This window comes from Sphaeramia orbicularis, chromosome 1 (assembly GCF_902148855.1).
Source record: "Sphaeramia orbicularis chromosome 1, fSphaOr1.1, whole genome shotgun sequence".
In the NCBI taxonomy this organism is placed as follows: domain Eukaryota; kingdom Metazoa; phylum Chordata; class Actinopteri; order Kurtiformes; family Apogonidae; genus Sphaeramia; species Sphaeramia orbicularis.
Window position 1 is genome coordinate 46385763 of NC_043957.1, and position 20504 is coordinate 46406266.

Sequence of the window (20504 nt, forward strand, 5' to 3'; positions counted from 1 at the left end):
GAATTTTTGAGAAACAAATAGCCAGATCTCAATGCGAACAGTGACAAAATGATTCAGTCTCTTTTCCTCATTCGCTGACCTGAGAGGGTCTTTGTTTTTGGTGTGTTGCCTCTCTCCTCCACCTGCTAACAGGCAGCTGGCTGCTCTGTTGAGACGAGAGGAGCTTCCAGACACCCATGTAACAGCTTGGCTCGTTAGTGGGAGATTTAGCACTCTAACTTTGGGGGTCTGGAGGGCTGCTAATGTCCTGAGGGGGTGATTGACACAGAGTGGGAGATCATTATGTGTACCAGCTCGCCTGCCTGGCAGAGCTTGGCTGACAGCTTCCTGGTCCAGACGGTTGACTGGGTAATTGCAGGAGCATAACAATTCCATGTGACCCGTTTGGACATTGTGGTCCAGAAATACAGGAACCTGCATTAATAAAGTGATAGTACACACACTCTTAACCCTTTATAGTTCATTCATAGAAATACTTTGAAATTCAAAATTTCAGCCTTAGCGTGTTGTTGGAGGCAAGGTTATAATAGTTGTGGATTTTTCATTATAGTTTAGTTTTATTTAGTTTCAACTTTTTTCTCTCTAATTCAGTTAGTTTTAATTCGTTTTTAGAGCAGGTTTGCTAGTTTTTATTAGTTTTTGTTATTTTCTAAATGCTTATTTTTAGTTTAGTTTTAGTATTAGTTTTAGTTTTGTCGTATCTTTTATCTTCTCCGTCATATTCAAATAAATCCCAGACAGGACTCTGCTGCTTTCTCCCAACTTTAGTCTCCATGTTTCCAGGTAGAGTGGGGACCAGAAGACGACTCTAAACCACAAGTGACAAGAAGTGACAGACCATGAAGTACCATATGGTGCCACTAGCTAAAATTGCAAGAGTGAAATAAATCGCTTTCGTATCAATCCGATGTTGACAAAGATGAAAACGAAGGGAATTTTATCCATCATTTTTATCCGCTTTAGTTAGTTTTGTAAACACACAATACAGTTTCAGTTAGTTATCGTTTTTTTCTTTTAATTATAGTTTTTATTTATTTCAGTTAATGAAAATGTTTTTTCAATTCTAGTTTTCGTCATTTCGTTAGTTTTTGTTAACGATAATAACCATGGTTGGAGGACACTAGTGCAATGACCTGCGGGAAACCACGAGTTGTAGATGTGGTAGATAATAAACTTACCTCTGATACAGTTCATTCCTTTACTTTCTTGGTAAATTCCACTGGCATTTTCAGTTGAATAACCTCTCAGTTGGCATGTCTGTTTCTGCACATCAAATTTGACATTATGGCAACGTGGCCCTATTGTTTATCTGCTGCCCACATCAATTCTGTGATTCTGGGCAAGACTATTGTAAGACTATTTTATTCAAAAATTACTAACATCTCTCAAAATACTGGTCCTATCAACTTGTCATTTTTGTTAGTCTCTTCCTTGACCAAAAAGTCATAAATATGCCAAACTGCAGCAGTCAGCTCTTTCCGGATTTTGTGTGATATCCACACAGAGTCCACTTCCTTTTTAATAATATGGATAACAAGAATGTATAACTTTTGTGAAATTTTTCAAAATTCCTTAACATTACATCGCCCATCAAAGGGGAGGCAAGGGGTATTGTTTTTGGTTCAGTTTGTTTCTTTGTTTGTTAAGACTTAAGCAGCAAACCTATTGGTTGAATTCATACCAAATTGAGTTTATAGTTTACCAGTGACCCAGAATAGATGTCATTACATTTTGGGAAAAGTGGGTCAAAGTTCAAATTTAAAAAAATTTTTTTTTAATTAAAAAAAAAAAAAAATCTTCCCATTTACTTATTATGGGCAAAATACACGTGAGGGGCAGTTTGCACCACTTGTTATGTAGAAAATCAAGGTCAGGGAGGTTACCATATTTGGTTCCTTACCCATAAGTGATCAAAAATATAAAAAACTCAAGAAATATATGTATAAAAATACAAGAAAAACACATGTAAAGTGAAAAGAACATCACTTTTAGAACATTAGACCAACATACGTGCTGATCCAGACACCTGTCCACATCCACATTATCCCTTTGAACATCATTCCTTACATTAGTACCATTACTTCATGGCAAGGTCATAATAGTTTTGGATTTTTAACTATAATTTAGTTTTAATTAGTTTTTACTTTTTTTCTCTAATTCAGTTAGTTTTAATTAGTTTTTAGAGCAGGTTTGCTAGTTTTTATTAGTTATCTTTTTTTTCTGAATGCTTAGTTTTAGTTTAGTTTAGTTTAGTTTAGTTTTAGTTATTTCACATATTTTATCTTCCTCACCATCCTATTCAAAGAAATTAGAGAGACACGGATCAGTGGATTACCCGGGACACTTTATTTGGGGGGTTGGGTTAGGGCGGCTCATTGACTGAGCAGAGACACAAACACATGTACAGTACAATGTATAAATTCCCTATAGCAGGATGAGGGGGGGTGCAATCTATACACGTCACTTACATGAAATCAATGCGAAGATGTGCAAAGCGTGAGAGGAGATGCACAAAGCAGCCAGCAGTAAACCAGATAGAAACATATATACACCAGCTAACCAGCAGTGAACTGCATACAAACATATGTAAACCAACTAACCAGCAGTGAACCGCATACAAACATATATAAACCAACTAACCAGCGGTAAACCACATACAAACATATATAAACCAGCTAACCAGCAGTAAACCGCATACAAACATATATAAACCAGCTAACCAGCAGTAAACCGCATACAAACATATATAAACCAGCTAACCAGCAGTAAACCACATACAAACATGTATAAACCAGTTAGCCAGCAGTTAAACCACATACAAACATATATAAATCAGTTAGCCAGCAGTAAACCAGATAGAAACAGATATAAACCAGTTAGCCAGCAGTTAAACCACATACAAACATGTATAAACCAGTTAGCCAGCAGTTAAACCATATACAAACATATATAAACCAGCTAACCAGCTGTAAACCACATACAAACAAGTATAAACCAGTTAGCCAGCAGTTAAACCAGATATAAACAGATATAAACCAGCTAACCAGCAGTAAACCACATACAAACATGTATAAACCAGTGAGCCAGCAGTTAAACCAAATAAAAACATATATAAACCAGCTAACCAGCAGTAAACTGCATACAAACATATATAAACCATGTAGAAACATATAAACCACTTATAAACATATATAACCCAGTCCATCAGCAGTAAACCACACCTTAGCAGATATCTCATATCTTAATCATCTCCAGTTCCATTATTAGCCAACTTTGCTTCATTTCAGTTCAGCTAGCTGTAGCTAGTAACATAAAATGTTTTTTAACATTCTAACAGGTTCCATACCTCTGTAATTGGATTAGTTTTCATCCTCCTCTTTTCTCCTCTTGTAAACTGTGCAGTTCAGGGCTTGGAAGGCCTTTTCATGGTAATAAACTCTCCAACCTTTACCTGGATGGTAGTTCAACACCTGTCTGACGCTGTCATTTAGCGCTGCTCTGTCACTCATGCACACACAGTGAACAACAACAAAAAAAAAAAAAACGACCCCACACATCACTAAAGTAAATCCCAGACAGGACTGTGCTGCTTTGTCCCAGCTTTAGTCTGTATGTTCCAGGTAGAGTGGGGACCAGAAGACGACTGGAAACCACCAGTGACCAGACATGACAGACTGTGAAGTGTCGTATGGTGCCACTAGCTCAAATAGCTGGAGCGAAATAAATTTATTTGATATCAATCTGACATTGACAAAGACGAAAACGAAGGGAATTTTATCCACAATTTTTATACGTTTTAGTTAGTTTTGTAAGATCACAATACAGTTTCAGTTATCGTTTTTTTCTTTTAATTATAGTTTTTATTTATTTCAGTTAACAAAAATATTTTTTCAATTTTAGGTTTCATCATTTCATTCGTTTTCGTTAACAATTATAACCTTGCTTCATGGTACCTAACCAAGCAGGTCCACTCACTGTTCATGTAGAGGTGGACCTTACAGACCCTGGAGACCACACTGGACCTGAGATTATTGACTCATCATCCTCACTATATCTGTTGCTTCCACTGTCTTGTAATGTATGTGGAAATGACCAAAACTAGTCACTAGCCTGATAAATAGTTTCATATTCATGATGTCTGAAGAACATGAGTTGTTTATTGAAATGGGAAATTTCACTAAAACCAGCTGAATTATTGTATTTTCAATTCTTTTTCAACATTTTTTTTCTTCATGAATATGACAGATTTGTGACACACTTACTGTGGCTGAAATCGTTCGTGTACACATCCAAACATTTCTCTAAAATGTTTATCAGGCTTTGGATGAAACATGTTTTTTTGAAGATCACAGCTCTTCTCTCAGAATCATAAGCAGCTTTAATGGATTCCAGATGTGATGCGATGAGGCCCGGTGATGGAGCGTGATTATATTTTGGAATCATTTCTTTCTTTTCCCCCCAAACATCAGTCACAGTGACAGAGTGAGATTATAGTTGGTTTACATTAACAGGAGGACTTTTGGGATGATGTAAATCTGGATCCAATTTTGTTTTCAAAGGTTATAGAGAATGTTTTTATGAACTTAACCATAACATTGAGCAGTTGTTACCTCTGGAATACATCAGCACATTTATTTGACTTCACACATGTAACAATGCGATATTGCAGTTCTTACATATCAGGTTGGGTGTTGTAGTATTCTGAACTCTAAATTCCCTTACTTTTTTATTGGACATTACATTGGATTGGTGCTTCATTTACATAGACTGTAAAATACAGTCAATATGAGCTGGTAGGGTACTACTATTGCTGTTACGCTACTGTTGGATTAATACTAAATGTTTGCTTTTAAGCACAAAACTCTAGAAATATATTAAAATATATAATGATCTCAAGAGGCCATACATCAAAACATTTCCTACACTCTAAGATAATTCATAGAAGACTGGAAAAGAGACATACCAAGGGTTAGACCTCTTGATACTTAGGCATGTCAAGTAGTGTAGTGGGTTAAACAGATGTTTGGCAATTAGGCAGAGCAAGTTTGAGACCAACGCCTACAGGATGTTTTTTTTTAGAACTGATGAATCAAATGAATCGATTTGCAACAGATGAACGAACCAAAAAAGGCGGGTTAGTTTAAAGAATCGGAGTAAATTTACAACAAAATGTGCGTAAATCCAAACCAATACTGTTGATTAGAAAATGTAATTCTTAAGTTGCACCATTAAAGCAACACCTTTCTTTAGGTTTATTGACACAATTACTTTGGATTTATTAATAAGTTATCTTTGTAATTAACTGCAACATCTTTTTACATTTAAATAACCATACTTTGTGGAACAAGTTGCATTATATTTTTAATTAATTCCAACTATTTATTTCTTAGAGTGTATAATCAGTGCTCCAGTAATGTGATGGCGATCTAAGATGCTTTTTTGCAGGCGTACAAAACACTCTAAAGGCAAGAAATGTACGTTGATTGTCTTTCAAATATACAGGGTGTCCCATAAGTCTCCATACATAGGAAAAATAAACGTTTCTTGACATAAACCATTTTTATTTATATAATATGCTCTATATGACTGCCATTTTGTCGGGAACACATTTCAATGTGTGTCCTCCACTGCTGAAGAACTATAAAGAAGAAATATAAAGAAATACATGTTAGAACCGTATGTATTATGTCTCCTATGTATGGAGACTTATGGGACACCCTGTACTATATGGAAAAGAAGAATCTCCAGGAAAAAAAAAAAAAAAGAAAGAAAATATTCAATCAAACACGATAAAGAGAAAATATGTTAATTGTTTTATTAAGAGTAGTCTATGGAAGATGAGTAAATATAAAAGATACCATTAATATGATAAAGTTTAACACTAAGTCAACTATTTTCAAATCACAGATAGGGTTACAGACTCTAAATCAGTACATTCATTGTGTTTTCTCTGTCAGCTACCTTGTTTTTGCAAAGTCCAGTACTGTCTATCTTATTTTTAACTACCAACCGTGAATCTGAACCCTCTCGGTGCTCATCAGCCTTTCGCATCTGCAGAAGAGTTCTTATAATTATGATGGATTAGACTGCGGCTCTTTGTGCCTGTGCACTGCAATTGTTTTGCAGATGCTGTGGATGTGACATGCATTAATAATTAAGAGAGGCAGACAGAAATCAATGTTTGACTGGAACCACTGGAATCTATTTGCTCTTAGGTGCAAAAATCAGGGAAAGCAGGGATCTCTTTTTTTTATTTACCTTCTATTGTGATCTTAGGTCTACACTTTTTAAGAAATATTCTTACTAGGCAACAACAGTTTTGGCAGTTTCTATAGGTAAAATGTCTCTTTTTTTGCCTTTATGGGTTAATCCATGGTAGAAATAAAATGCAAGATTGTGGTTCATAGTCCATATAGCCTTAACTACTTCACTAAAAACACCATGGAAGAAGAAATTTTCAAACACTGATGTTGCTCTTTTATTGATGCATCACAATACTTTACTAAAACATTTTACATTATAATGTGAAACTGTACAGCTGTGGTTACCAATGAATCTTGTTTTCTGGTTTCTGGATATTTATGGCACCAGCTCTACTAAAATAATCACCAACTTAAACAAAAATTAAGAGTTAAATCCTTTACCATTTATTACACTGATGGGTCAGTAGCCAGTAAGATTTCACAGATAACACTGGGTTACAAAAAAATGTTTTTTGCAAGTTGTCTAGGTTTTTTCAACTGAATTAGGACCATTTTGCACCGCTAAATCCAAAAATGACATCTGTTTTTCTCAATCAGGTCAGGTTTTTTTTGCTAATTTGATTTTGAAAAATTTGATCTTCTCACAAAATTGATTACATTTTTGTGACTTTATCAGTTGATTTTTTTATATAGTTCTCACCCAAAATAGGTTTTAAGAGAAAAAAAAATCATTTTCTAACAGTATTCCTGTTAGGTACAATGGGGTATTCACCGCAGATGTAGCAGAATACGTCAGGCTTAGTTTTGCAAGATCTTCTAGTCGAAGCCATTTCATTCACCTGTAATATTAAAAAAAAACATTAATCATAAATTGGCAAAAGTAAAATCTTCAGAACTCGTTTATTGCAAGAAATATGAAAGAATTTTGTATCATATGATGTGAAAATGCCCATAAATGTAAGCAAAAATGTTAAAAAGCCAATATGTAGCATAGTTCAGAAAGTTGACCTGACTGAGCAAAATTAACGTGATTTTTGGATTTAGCACACCAAAATTATCCTAAATCAGCTCAAAAAACTTAAAGAATAAATTTGTTGTTGACCAGTGTAATGATATCTTGTGCTCATGCCAGTTTATTTATATAGAATTTCCAGTGTTGGTTTAGACAGAGAAACTTGAGAACATATTTGCATATTAATCATCACAATGTGTTTAAGGGTGACTATGGTTGAACAGCTGACAAGCAGCCTCCTATCTACCATCTGGGATATTAACCTTGCATCCCACTGCTACTCTGTAATGTCCAATGCATTCTGTCTTTAACATTGTAAATAATAGACAATGCCAAGCTGCCCTCAGGTTCATACATACTCTAAATATGTACTCTATAATTAGAATAATTAACTAATAATAATAATAATAATAAATCTATTACAAGTGTATAAGTGGATATGTATTTGTGTCTATATATGAGGGAGAGTCAAAAAGTCCTCAGATGAGTGTTGTGTCACAGGAGATGAAACTTGAATCTACCAATTTGACCCAGAGAGCAAAATTCAATCAATAAAAGTGGTATCCAAAAGGAGCAGCTGGACCTGTGAAATTCAGGGCAGAGAGGTCTGCTAAATACATAAATAAAATTTACGTTTTATTACATTTGTCTGAGAACTTTTTGACTCTCCCTCATATATTACACAAATTTGTCATACCTTTAAAATATACTGTCAAGGTTTGATCAAGGTTTTTATCGTTAATGAAAACTAACGAAATGACGAAAACTAGAATTGTAAAAACATTTTCGTTTACTGAAATAAATAAAAACTATAATTAAAAGAAAAAAACAATAACTAACTGAAACTGTATTGTGTGCTTAGAAAAGTAACTAAAACGTAAAAAATTGATGGATAAAATTCCCTTAGTTTTCATCTTTGTCAGTGTCAGATTGATATGAAATCGATTTATTTCCCTCAAGCAATTTTAGCTAGCGGCACCATATGATATTTAACAGTCCGTCACTTCTCGTGACTTGTCGTTTAGAGTCGTCCTCTGGTCCACACTCTACCTGGAAACATGGAGACTAAAGTTGGGAGAAAGCAGCAGAGTCCTGTCTGGGATTTATGTGAATACAACGGCGAAGAAGATAAAAGATATAAAACAACTAAAACTAAGGATTTAGAAAATTACAAAAACTAATAAAAAACTAGCAAACCTGCTCTAAAAACGAATTAAAACTAACTGAATTAGAGAAAAAAAAAGTCAAAAGTAAATAATACTAGAAAAGCACTCGGAGAGCGCAGACCTCCGCCAAGGCTGATCAGTGCCCCCCCCCGTGGGCCCCCCCACGCCAAGGAGGTTATGTTTTTGCCAGGGTTTGTTTGTTTGTTTGTCTGTCTGTCTGTTTGTCTGTCCGTTAGTGTGCAACATAACTCAAAAAGTTATGGACAGATTTTGATGAAATTTTCTGGTCTGCGCCCCCCCCGTGGGCCCCCCCACCCCTGATCACCACCAAAATTTAATCATTTCTTCCTTATCCCATTTCCAACAAACCCTGAAAATTTCATCCAAATCTGTCCATAACTTTTTGAGTTATGTTGCACACTAACGGACAGACAAACAAACAAACAGACAAACAAACAAACAAACTAGAAGCACTCGGAGAGCGCAGACCTCCGCCAAGGCTGATCAGTGGCCCCCCCCGTGGGCCCCCCCACCCCCGATCACCACCAAAATTTAATAATTTCTTCCTCATCCCATTTCCAACAAACCCTGAAAATTTCATCCAAATCTGTCCATAACTTTTTGAGTTATGTTGCACACTAACGGACAGACAAACAAACAAACAAACAAACCCTGGCAAAAACATAACCTCCTTGGCGGAGGTAACAAACAAACAAACCCTGGCAAAAACATAACCTCCTTGGCGGAGGTAACTAAACTATAATGAAAAATCCCAAACTATTATAACCTTGGTTCTGGTTGCTGAATTTAAAATGACTTTTTAGTATCTTTTCTCATCTCCTGTTTGCTGGTTTACTGGCGCCTCAAGGATGAAGATGATAAAATAACTGACTTACATGCATATGACCCAAAAAATTAGCACTATGTAAACATCATACATTATTAACCTTCCGTTTTTTCCCTTCTTTCTCATGTGCAGGACGGACAAAGGGCAGCCTTGTGGATGGACTGCAAGCAGGCCAGATGGAAACAGACCAGGCCAGACATGAGACGGAAGAAACTCTGGTATTAGCGCAGTTTGGTACATCTCGTAACATCTCTCATAACCTCCAGAATGGAAGCCAGTCTTCAGAGGGGGATTCTCTGCAGATCACTGGGGATACGAACTGGAATCATTATAAATCCAGTACAAGTGTCAACTCCATGAAGAGGAACAGAGAGAACTGCAACAGTCCTGCTTCAGTGCAAGGACTGTATGATCAAGGAACCTACACAATGAATGGAGAGTTACTAAACGGGGAATTGAAGCATGCACTCACTGATCAGTCCTTAATGGTCCACCAGCCCAAGAAACTCAAAGCAGATTTGGACATTAAAAGACATGATATCATGAACCCAAATTTAGCAGACAGCTTTCCTGAGTTGACAAAGACACCAGAGTTGCAATGCAATGCCCCACAGACAGACATTAATTTGGACAAGAGAACCTGCAATGTACCGAATGGGGATATTTTCTGTCTACCAAGGAATAAACAAGTAATTTCCAATGGTGCTGCATCACCCCCCTCAACCATAGAAAGCACTCCAGGTGATCTTTTAGAGAAAACCTTGTCCCACTATTATCCTGAGCAAGTGTCCATTGCACCGCAAACATCTGGGACACAGTTAAATGCTGTCAATGGTTCACTGGCAAACAAGATTCCAAGTGAAGGTGCTCAACCTCAGTCTTTAACCTCAGGATTGCACAGTTCAGCTCCGATGCCTGATTCAGAGCAACAGCAAACTGTCAGATCTAATAATACTGGAAGTACCAACAACTTTAACTCTGTCAGCTATATTGTTAATGGATACTCTGGCAGTTACGGAGAAGGCCACCAGCAGCAACATCAACAACAGCAACAACAACAGCAATTACCACCTTTCTCTAACCAGGAGCTACCTGGTATGGCCCCTCCAACAAATTCTGCCAATACTTCTCAACAGCATCAAAATGGAGCAGAGTGTTATGCAAGAGACTCTCAAAGTTTATTAACAAAAAATAGCCAGGAGTTAAGCCAGCATTCTTTTCCAGATAATAATCCTCCTTTACAGATTGCAGAGGAAGGTGGATTTGGATCTTTTCCCAACCCTGGGCTACAAAGAATGGGACAAAATGATGAACCCAGGTCTGACCAACATCAGCACCATAATCCCGACAGGGGCCTTCAATATGGGGTTCAGTCCCAGAACTTTCAACAAAATGTTGGTAGCCATGGGGCTGACAGTATGGGTGCTATAGGGCCAGGCCTCCAGCAGCCAAGCCATGCCAGGTTAGAAAATGGGATGGATAACACATCTCAGCAAAGAGTCAGCATGTCATGTTCAACGCCACACCACAAAAGCTGGAGAGAGATGAGCTCCTCACATTCCCAGCAGCAACAGGCAAGTGGCCTGTCATCCCAAACACAAGAGCAGGTCATGTGGAGGGACTTCCGTCCTAAGCTTCAGTCAGAGCAGCAGACAACTAACCCCCAGGTTCACAGCCAGATGTTGGACACAAACCCAGTGCAAGGACTCCAGACACAGGGTGTTTTCACAGACAACAGCCAGGGATCTAACAGCTTCCAGCAGCCACAGCAGGACTGTCTCCCAGCACGAACACACTGTGTTTCAGCCCAGCACAATTCCGCCACTGAGTGGCAGCAATCAAACTCTAAAGCACCTCAAATTCAGCCTCTGCTACAGGAAGTTTCAGATCAGTGCAACCTCCCTCAAAACCAGCAGGCAGATAGCACCTATCGTGGCAACACACAGTCAGAGCACTTACCTGAAGGTGACCTACAGGATATACTGTCACCTGGGTTTTTACCAACACAGCAACAACAGCACTGTCAAGTTCAGCGTCCACCTTCCCACCCCCTGCAATTTGATGGGCAGCAGCTCAAGTCTCCCAATTACAGACCTCATAGTCAACCGCCACCGGGTCAGCATCTTCAACCCAACCAGCCTCTTAGAACCAACTCTGCTCAGTCCAATATCCAACACATCCTACATGATAACCATGCACCATTCAATTACAATACAGGTGAAATGCAACAACTACAGCAACATCAAAGACAGTATCCTCAGAACTCAGGCAGCAGTAACCTCAAGCAATTTCAACCACAGCGGCCTAACAACCACTGCCAACCACCTAACCAGGCTGACTTCCCCCAGTCTTCCTCACATTCACAACCCCAATTACCACAAGATGTACTAAACCAACAGATGTATCCTAAAGCCGAACAGCAGCAGAGGACATCATGCACTCAGTTCCAAAGGGGACCTCAACTACCTCTGGGACCTGTGGGTCCCCATGGAGACTTTTCAAGACATGCAGCACTGCGAATGCATCTGTTACAAAGACAGGAGCGGCAGGGCCCTCCTCAACCTGCTCAGAGCACTAGTGAGCCCAGAAATGTCATGAGAGCTGTGAAAATGGAAAATGATCCCAGATATGAATTGCCTGGTTCCTGCCAGCAGCAGCAACAACATTTACCAATGCGAGAGACGAGCATGAGTGGAATGCAAGTCAAGCAGGAACCTCAGCAGTCCTTATGTGAACAAAGCAAGAGGCAGAGCAGCATCTTAGCCTCTATGGAACAAAGCCTGAGGCAGTACCAGCTTTCACCTGTGTTTGAGAAGAAATCCCTGGTCATTAATTCATCAAAAGTCAAAGTGGAATCATCAGGACCTGTTACAATCCTATCAACTACTACAGACCAGGTTGGAGTGGAATCAGCAGCAGCCTCAGCTTCTGTAGCTCTAAAAAAAACACCTGATATAACTCCAAAAAAGGAGCATCTCTTACAGAACTTTGTTGACTCTCCCATGAAGTTATTGGACACTCCAATAAAACATCTGCTGGATACCCCCTTGAAAACTCAGTATGATATTGCATCCTGTCACTGCGTTGGTAAGTTTTCCAGTGTTTATTCTGAAACATGACTAATCAGCAGATTTGCATACATTAATTTTTCTTTTTTTCTGTAGAACAAATCAGTGAAAAGGATGAAGGTCCATACTACACTCACCTTGGTGCAGCCCCAAGTGTCGCAGGAATACGGGAAACAATGGAGAAAAGGTAAACTACCCGTATGGACTGTTACACATCTGTATACTTTTCGACTTGTATTCATTTTAATATATTTACTCTGCTTTGAAGATGTGGTCTAAAAGGTCCAGCCATCAGGATTGAGAAAGTCATATACACCGGCAAAGAAGGAAAAAGTACACAGGGATGCCCCATAGCCAAATGGGTGAGAACATTTTTGAAATAAGTATATAAACTACTACTTTATTTTTCATGTCTATGGCTGAAAAATTCTAACTTCATTTTTCAGGTGATCCGCCGATCCAGTGTGGAAGAAAAGATATTGGTGTTGGTCCGTGAACGTAATGGTCATACATGTGAGACGGCCTGCATAATCGTGGTAATCCTTGTCTGGGAGGGCATACTTCCAAGCCTGGCTGACCGTCTTTACGTCGAACTGAGTGACACTTTGACAAAGCATGGAGCCCACACCCAGAGACGCTGTGCTCTCAATGAGGAGTAAGTAACTACATTAGATACCCTACCTACACACACACACCATATCTGTAAATACCAGAAATGCAATCTACTTTACCGTCCTTCTGTATATGAACGTGGGCCACGATTTTGTTTGTATTTTTGCATTTCACTACATCCAGACCGTAATTATAAATTTTTCCATTATTCTGGAATAACTGTGTTTTAAAACCTTACCAGCATGTTTTATTTGAAACATATTCAGCATAAGAACAGATGTACAGCAGGGTTTTATATTTCCTGATTCTGACTTAGCTGAGTATGAATAACATATGCGTTATCAGACTGGTGCCTTCGCGTACTGAAAAGCAAATTTATTTCACTGGTTCAAAAGAAATTTTCAAATATGCTTTTCATTATTGCATCATATTTAAGGTTTCATGTTTCTTTGCAAATCATAGATCTGCTATAGATTTACTGCATTCAGTGACAGAAGTACTGCAATAAATCGCAAACTGGTTCTAAATGCAAGATGATAATGGTGGTACAGTAAACATTGTTTGCTCTTTTTTCAGGAGGACCTGTGCGTGCCAGGGCTTAAATCCTGAGGCCTGTGGAGCCTCTTTCTCATTTGGCTGCTCCTGGAGCATGTACTACAATGGCTGCAAATTTGCACGCAGCAAAATACCAAGAAAATTCAAACTACTTGGGGATGATGTGAGAGAGGTATAAAACAGATTTTATACTTAGATTATATGTTAAAGCTGTGTATAACTTTTGTTACCAATTTTTTTTTTTTTATCAAATCTGTAAAACCCATGAGGGAAGAGATTCAAGTGTATAATCACTGAAAGACTTACAGATTTGTGATACTAGGCTATGACTGGGGTTTTACAGATTTGATGAAAAATTGGTGACAAAAGTCATACCCAACTTTAATTTAAGTAGTGAAATAAAACAGCATGTGTGTTATGGTACAATGTCTCTTACATACTCCAAAATATTGTCTCACAGGAAGAGAAACTAGAAGGAAACTTTCAAAATTTGGCAACATTACTGGGTCCTGTGTATAAAACCTTGGCACCTGAAGCTTATGGAAATCAGGTGAGGATACATGTAGACATTTAGGACGAATATTTATAACTGCTTTACACTAGTTGTAAGAAGCACTTGATATCTCTCTAAGTGTATCTCCTCTTATTCTTTGACCTAGGTTGAACATGAACATAGGGCAATGGATTGTCGTCTAGGGCTCAAAGAAGGCCGTCCCTTCTCTGGAGTCACTGCTTGTGTGGACTTCTGTGCTCATGCTCACAGAGACCTCCACAATATGCAGGGAGGCAGCACCGTGGTAAGTGTACCTCTAAAAATGTATGTTAATATTGTACATGTTTCCAGAAAGGAAATGGAGGGTTACATTTCAAGTATTCACTCATCCTACCTTTCCAGGTGTGTACCTTAACCAGGGAAGACAACCGAGAGATTGGAAAAATTCCAGAGGACGAGCAGCTCCATGTCCTGCCTCTTTACAAGACTTCCAGTACAGATGAATTTGGCAGTGAAGAGGGTCAGCAAGAGAAAATCAAGTCAGGTGCCATCCAAGTCCTTAGTGCCTTCCGCCGACAGGTGCGCATGCTTGCAGAGCCTGCCAAGTCTTGCCGGCAAAAGAAGCTGGATGCTAAGAAGGCTGCGGCTAATAAGAATGCCATGCTGGAAAGTGCTCTTGATAAAGCAGACAAGGCCAAGTCAAAAGGTGGCATTTGTGAGAATACTGCTCAGATCACTCCAGTGGCAGGTAAGATGATTATTCAGACTATTCACATATATGGTGTTAAGTCGCACACCACACCTATGGTGGATTTCTAGAAGATTTTTACCATACACAAATGTAAACAGGTTATTGTAATCACAAACATTCTTCTGCATGTTTGACTGTGTGTTAAAAATACTAAAACTCACATAGATACATCAGTCATCATAAAACTTGGTTTGCATATTGCATGAGTGCGTATGTGAAAATGTTTATCACGAGGAGTCAGACCCATGCCATGGGTGAGCTAATGCTAAACACTAACTTAGAAAACTTCATCAAACACTGCTTAACAATTTCTTTTTATGGTCTTGTTAGTGGAAACATAAAGACTACTACAGTCAAGAAAAAGATAAATAAATATAAACTCAAAAAGTCTGACTGCAGTCTAACAAGACTTTTATTGTCAAAAGGAACTACACAGGGAGGTGATGTGGGAGAGTCATTTTGCAGTTATCTTGGCAGATACAGCCAACTTGCTCTATTCCAGATAAGTCTTGATATTTCAAAATCTGTGATAGTTAGATAAAGACTTAATGTTCTGAGATAATGGTTGAGTTCAATGTCTTTAAGATCTTGTTAATTCATCTGCAGTTTGGCATTTCTTTTGACCTCCCTGGACATGAATCACTGGCAGTTTGAGCCACTGATTCAACTTTGCTTGTGAATATGGGTTAGACACTATGTTAAACTTTGTGTTTACCAGGGCTCTATGTTTCAACAACTGTGAACTTCAAGATGTGCGTTTGTGTTTGTGTGACTGTAATTACCTGGAAGATTCAGATTTTCTTACTTTGTGGTGATCGCCTACTTAGGCTGTCCGTGCTTCATGTGATGCAGCTCAACGCTCTCTGCAGAAGCTATCATACAGGACATTCATTTCTGTTTTGTGTTTGTGGTAAGCAGCTTGCCACAAACTTCAGTACAGAATTTATTCCTAGTCAGACTGACATCATACCATAATTGTCTTAAGTGCATTTGTGAGCATCATTTCAAAGTCTAGACAATGTCTCATTATCAAACAAAAACTCTACGTGCAAAGCATGGCAGTCACAGCTAAGCAGCCGGAACAGGTTATTATGTGAACACTTACAAGCAGTTTAACGAGGCAGTCTTCACACACAGGTGAGGTAGACCTGCCAGTGAGTCTTCTCAGTGTGCAGGGTATGCATACTCTTGGATGCAGTATTGTTTTCTTTTTTGCTTACTTCTAAAGCTATTGTCTATTGTTTTGTTTTCTAGGGCCTATTCCAGGTGCTATGGGAGCAGCCCTAGAGTCAGGTCATCCCAGACACCTCCTTGGGGCCATTCCCCAGCATCAACAGCACCAGGGCATTCTTCCTCCTTATCCTGGCTCAACAAATCCAGCCAGCTTCCCAAGATTTCCAAACCACCCTGGATCTTTCCCAAACACTTCCAAGCCTGGCAGCATGTATCCCCATCAGCCACCGACACCAGCTAGCCCTTACCCTTCCCCACTCCATGTACCAAATTCTTACATGAATGGACCAAATCGTCCATATCCTGGTTATCAATGTAATGGAGGAATGCCCCTTGATAATTACCACAGTTACTACGGTTCAAACCCAAAGCACCTGGACATGTATCGGCAACAGAGGCCTGCACTTTTAGAACAGCAGTATGGAGTACATCAACGCTATGAGGTAAATTATCCACCACGGTATGTTGAGCCAGGTTTACAGGTCAATGGTTACAATGCCTGCAACATGAGGCCAGTTCATCCCATGAGACCTTTTGCTCCTTATGGTCCCACTGGAACCCCAGATCCACAGGTTATGGGCCCCCTTGCAAGAAGACCGTCAGACCATGGAGGTCTAGATTATTCAGCTGCTGTAAGCAAAGGCAATCAATTTGGAGGATACCCAAATCCATACCTCTCTCAGAACCCTCAAATCTTACCCCCAGGCCAAGACCCTTATCATATGCAAGTTAAGACAGAAATGGGCACTCCTAGCCCACAGGTGCTTTCTGCGCAATTAAGTGGTGGGTGTCTAAACCCTGCAACACAGTCAGGATTAAGTCTGCAAAACGGGAGCCATATGGGTTCTGGTATTAAGCAAGAGCCTGGAACACCACAAACACCTACAACGCCCCAAAAGCCTGAAATGTGGTCAGACAATGAGCACAATTTTTTGGACCCTGATATTGGTGGCGTGGCAGTGGCACCCAGCCATGGCTCCGTACTTATTGAGTGTGCAAAACGGGAGCTCCATGCAACAACACCCCTCAAAAACCCGGACCGAAACCACCCAACACGCATCTCCTTGGTCTTCTACCAGCACAAAAATATGAATGAGGCCAAGCATGGTTTGGCATTGTGGGAGGCCAAAATGGCAGAGAAGGCTCGAGAGAAAGAGGAAGAGGCGGAGAGGAATGGTGGTGATGTGACGCCTAACAAGGGCAACAAGAAGGGAGTCAAGCGTGAGCATTCTGAGTCAGAGACAACCGGAGAGCCTCCTTATAAGCGTTTTATCCAGTCACTAATGGAGGGGTCCTTGTCATGCACAACAAACACCTATGTCAGTACATCTCCTTACGCCTTCACCAAGGTCACAGGACCCTACAGACAGTTTGTGTAAACAAGATAACAAAGGAACTGGTGCTTATTTTTAAACAACAACAACGATCCTCAAGCACCACTGGCCTCATCTACTGCACTCCTATCTGTAAGGCTAACATCTGTAGAACCTGTGATCAAATGACATAAAAATCACGTTTCACATCAGGTCTTGGACCTCTTTAACAATTAAGCTTTACGAGTTGATCCTTCTAAGGATGTATTTTTTTTCTGGCAACATTTGCAAGATACAGTTTCTGGTGCTTTCAGTCAGATACATAAGGACCTATTTTTACTGGAAACAAAGTTTTGTTTTTAGTGGCTTTATTTTTCTTACAACTTTTTGGAGATTTAATCTTGACATAAAACACTGATTTTGTGTATGACGATGTTCACGGTGCTAAATTGTGTGCTTACTACCATATATTATAATTCAACTGCCTTCACACTATAACCATAAGACTCTTTATGAGTGACATTCAATTAAGTATGTGAAAAGGACACTGAAAATACCATCACTGTTAAATCATCAGCATCCTAATTGTTTTAGACAAGTCAGTGTTTCTTACAGCACTTTTTGATAATGAGTTTTTTAATACCTTGGTAATTATGAAATTTGGTTACATTGTATTGCATCGTTGAGAGTTATTCATTTCTAAGCATCCCCCAAAATGAAATATAAGGTCATAAAAGATTTTACGAGCAATCTATGAAACACTTTCAACTTCATGCAAAAATTTTCCTACATTTATACTGTATGTATTGAGCCATTCTAATGGTGCATTTTTTTTTTTTTTTTTACATTTTAAGGTAAAAACCTCTGTGTTATTTTAGTTTTTTTAGGTTTGCTTGATTGTCAGCAAATGTTTTTAATGCTCTTTAGTGCAGGTTCATCAAAAAAACCTGTATTGTGAATATTACACATAGTTTTATGTCTGTGGTGCTTAGTAAATGTGCTTTTTATACACTGAGGAACATGAAACAGGGTAAGCTCAGTGTCAGTTTCAGAGGGCAGCTGGCTTGCTGTTGGGGTGTTAAAATATTGTAATCTAACTGTAAGATAAACAGGTGAGATTTGTACAGTAAATTAATTTCTCTTTTTGGAATTACTGTTATAGATTTTGTGTTGTAAAGAATGCTAACAGCCTTTTTCATTGTATTTCTTTGGGTTTCAAGTGATTTTTTTTTTCATAAGGTGCTACCTAACCTAATAGAACATACAATGTGAGACTCTTTGGGCAGTGAGAAGGCTGTTAATAAATGTACAGTACCAACCTGTCACATACCTCAAACTAGTTTGGCAATAGGATTATAAAATATTTTCCTTTCTTTATTTCTTTGACAAATATTAATAAGAGTTTGGGCCACCAAAAGGCATAAAAGTTCATTACTTACTTTCTTTACTTTACCTGCAAGAAAGTATTACTTGAACTTGAATCTTGGATGTAAAATCAGGGACATTTTCAACTAATTTTGTGTACATCTTCATAGCCTGTATTCATCCTGTCTTGTCATTCAGGGACTTGCCATTGCCCCCAAAATCCCAATTTGATTCTCGTCACTTAAAACAGACAAAAAATATTTTGTGAGGAAAAGTGTTAGTTTCCTGCATTTTGTTTTTCCAATGCTAGAATTAATGGTGGAGGAAATCTTATTATAATGATTTGAAAATTATGCACTGAGCTGATAAAAGGGAAAAGTATAATATTGACTTAAGAGCAATGATGTTACTTTTGCAATAAGGCAAGACTGGGGACAGTGGCTTATAGTTGCACATCTTTGTGCCTGTGAATAGCTACATTTATTTATAACCACTAAACAATTGTAAAATGATTTTTCTTCCCTGTCTATTTGACTTAATTAATGTGATATATAATGAAAAAAAAAATTGTAGTAAGAACGTACCCCAATCTTCAACATATTCATTGTCTGAAAGCACTTCATTTCTTTTTCAGGAAAAATGTAATAATTACAAAAAGTTTTATTTAAACAGATTGTAAATGTTTAAAAAAAAAAAATTAATTATGTCACAATGTACATACCAAGAATTTGTATTGCAGGAATACAACTCATATTTTGATGTTGATGTAGGTTCTTGTGTAGGTAAAGTCAAAAGAAAAAAACTGACCCACAGCTTTTCTATCAGCAACTATAGCATATCTTAAAAAGTCCTTCAGGTTAATGAACAGAATGCTCATGGCTAGAGTATCCAGGAAGTTTTTGTAAATATTAGGCTCACTGTCACATCAATGTTTACAGTTTTAGCATCCTGTCAAACATTAGAGGTTATAGTTTATCTTAAATGTTTTGTTATATCTACATTGATAAATGTCGAACTATGTTGTACAGAACCCAGCTACAGTAGCAGGTTGTGGTTGAGAAAGCAGAGGTGTCTAAGATATAGCGGGTTAAAAGCATAGCCATACTTGAAGATGCTTCAGAGTGTTTCTGAGTGAGTCAACATTACTTGAATGACTTTCTGGGCTTAACTCATGCACTATGTGCTCTGCTCAAAGGTTAAGCTAGCAGTTGATCCACACTTCGTCTTTTTGCAGTTAGACACTAAAGGATTTTAAAAATGTGCAACTTTTTGCCTGTCATTTTGTTTTTAAGGCTTCCCTAGCTCTCCTGAAGTTTGGTATGCTATAAAAAAAAAAAAAATGGAATTAAGGATGGGTATAAATACTGTAAGTATTGTAATGTACTGAATGCAGTTTATTTGAAAGCTGTTTATTATATCATTCCTGATATTGCTGAAATGTGGGTGTTTTTTTTTTTTTTTTAATAAAATGTATATTTATTTTAAAGCAATTTCATTTGTTTCTCCAATTTAATATTAATACCCAAATTCTGTGCATTACTGGCCCCTACTGTAAGTTGTTACAGATGATATTTATACTGATCAGTCTTCTTGTTTTATTTATCCAAATGAGATATACAATCTAGAGTAAAGACAGTCATACATTGTACATCATTTACACATAAAAACAGGAGTGACTACAGGGTGGGGAAGCAAAATTTACAATATTTTGAGGCAGGAATTGAAAGATAGCGTATGACCAATTAGTTTATTGAAAGTCATTAGAATTTATTTGCCACAAGAAAATTGACATAATAGAAAATGTTTTTATTCTATGTGTCCTCCTTCTTTCTCAATAACTGCCTTCACACGCTTCCTGAAACTTGCGCAAGTGTTCCTCAAATATT

At 38.2% G+C, this 20504-nt stretch overlaps 1 protein-coding gene across 1 annotated transcript in view; it reads left to right on the forward strand.

Moving 5' to 3' along the window:
- tet2 (tet methylcytosine dioxygenase 2) overlaps window positions 1-20105 on the forward strand; it is a 41788-nt gene extending 21683 nt beyond the window's left edge. The window contains exons 2-10 of the mRNA XM_030140043.1: window positions 9361-12315; window positions 12393-12483; window positions 12565-12658; window positions 12743-12951; window positions 13485-13635; window positions 13924-14013; window positions 14123-14260; window positions 14359-14704; window positions 15962-20105. Coding sequence (XP_029995903.1) covers window positions 9405-12315; window positions 12393-12483; window positions 12565-12658; window positions 12743-12951; window positions 13485-13635; window positions 13924-14013; window positions 14123-14260; window positions 14359-14704; window positions 15962-17319 — 5388 coding nt within the window. The 5' untranslated portion in view covers window positions 9361-9404 and the 3' untranslated portion in view covers window positions 17320-20105. The remainder of the gene's footprint in view (window positions 1-9360; window positions 12316-12392; window positions 12484-12564; window positions 12659-12742; window positions 12952-13484; window positions 13636-13923; window positions 14014-14122; window positions 14261-14358; window positions 14705-15961) is intronic.
- The last annotated feature ends 399 nt before the right edge of the window (window positions 20106-20504 follow it).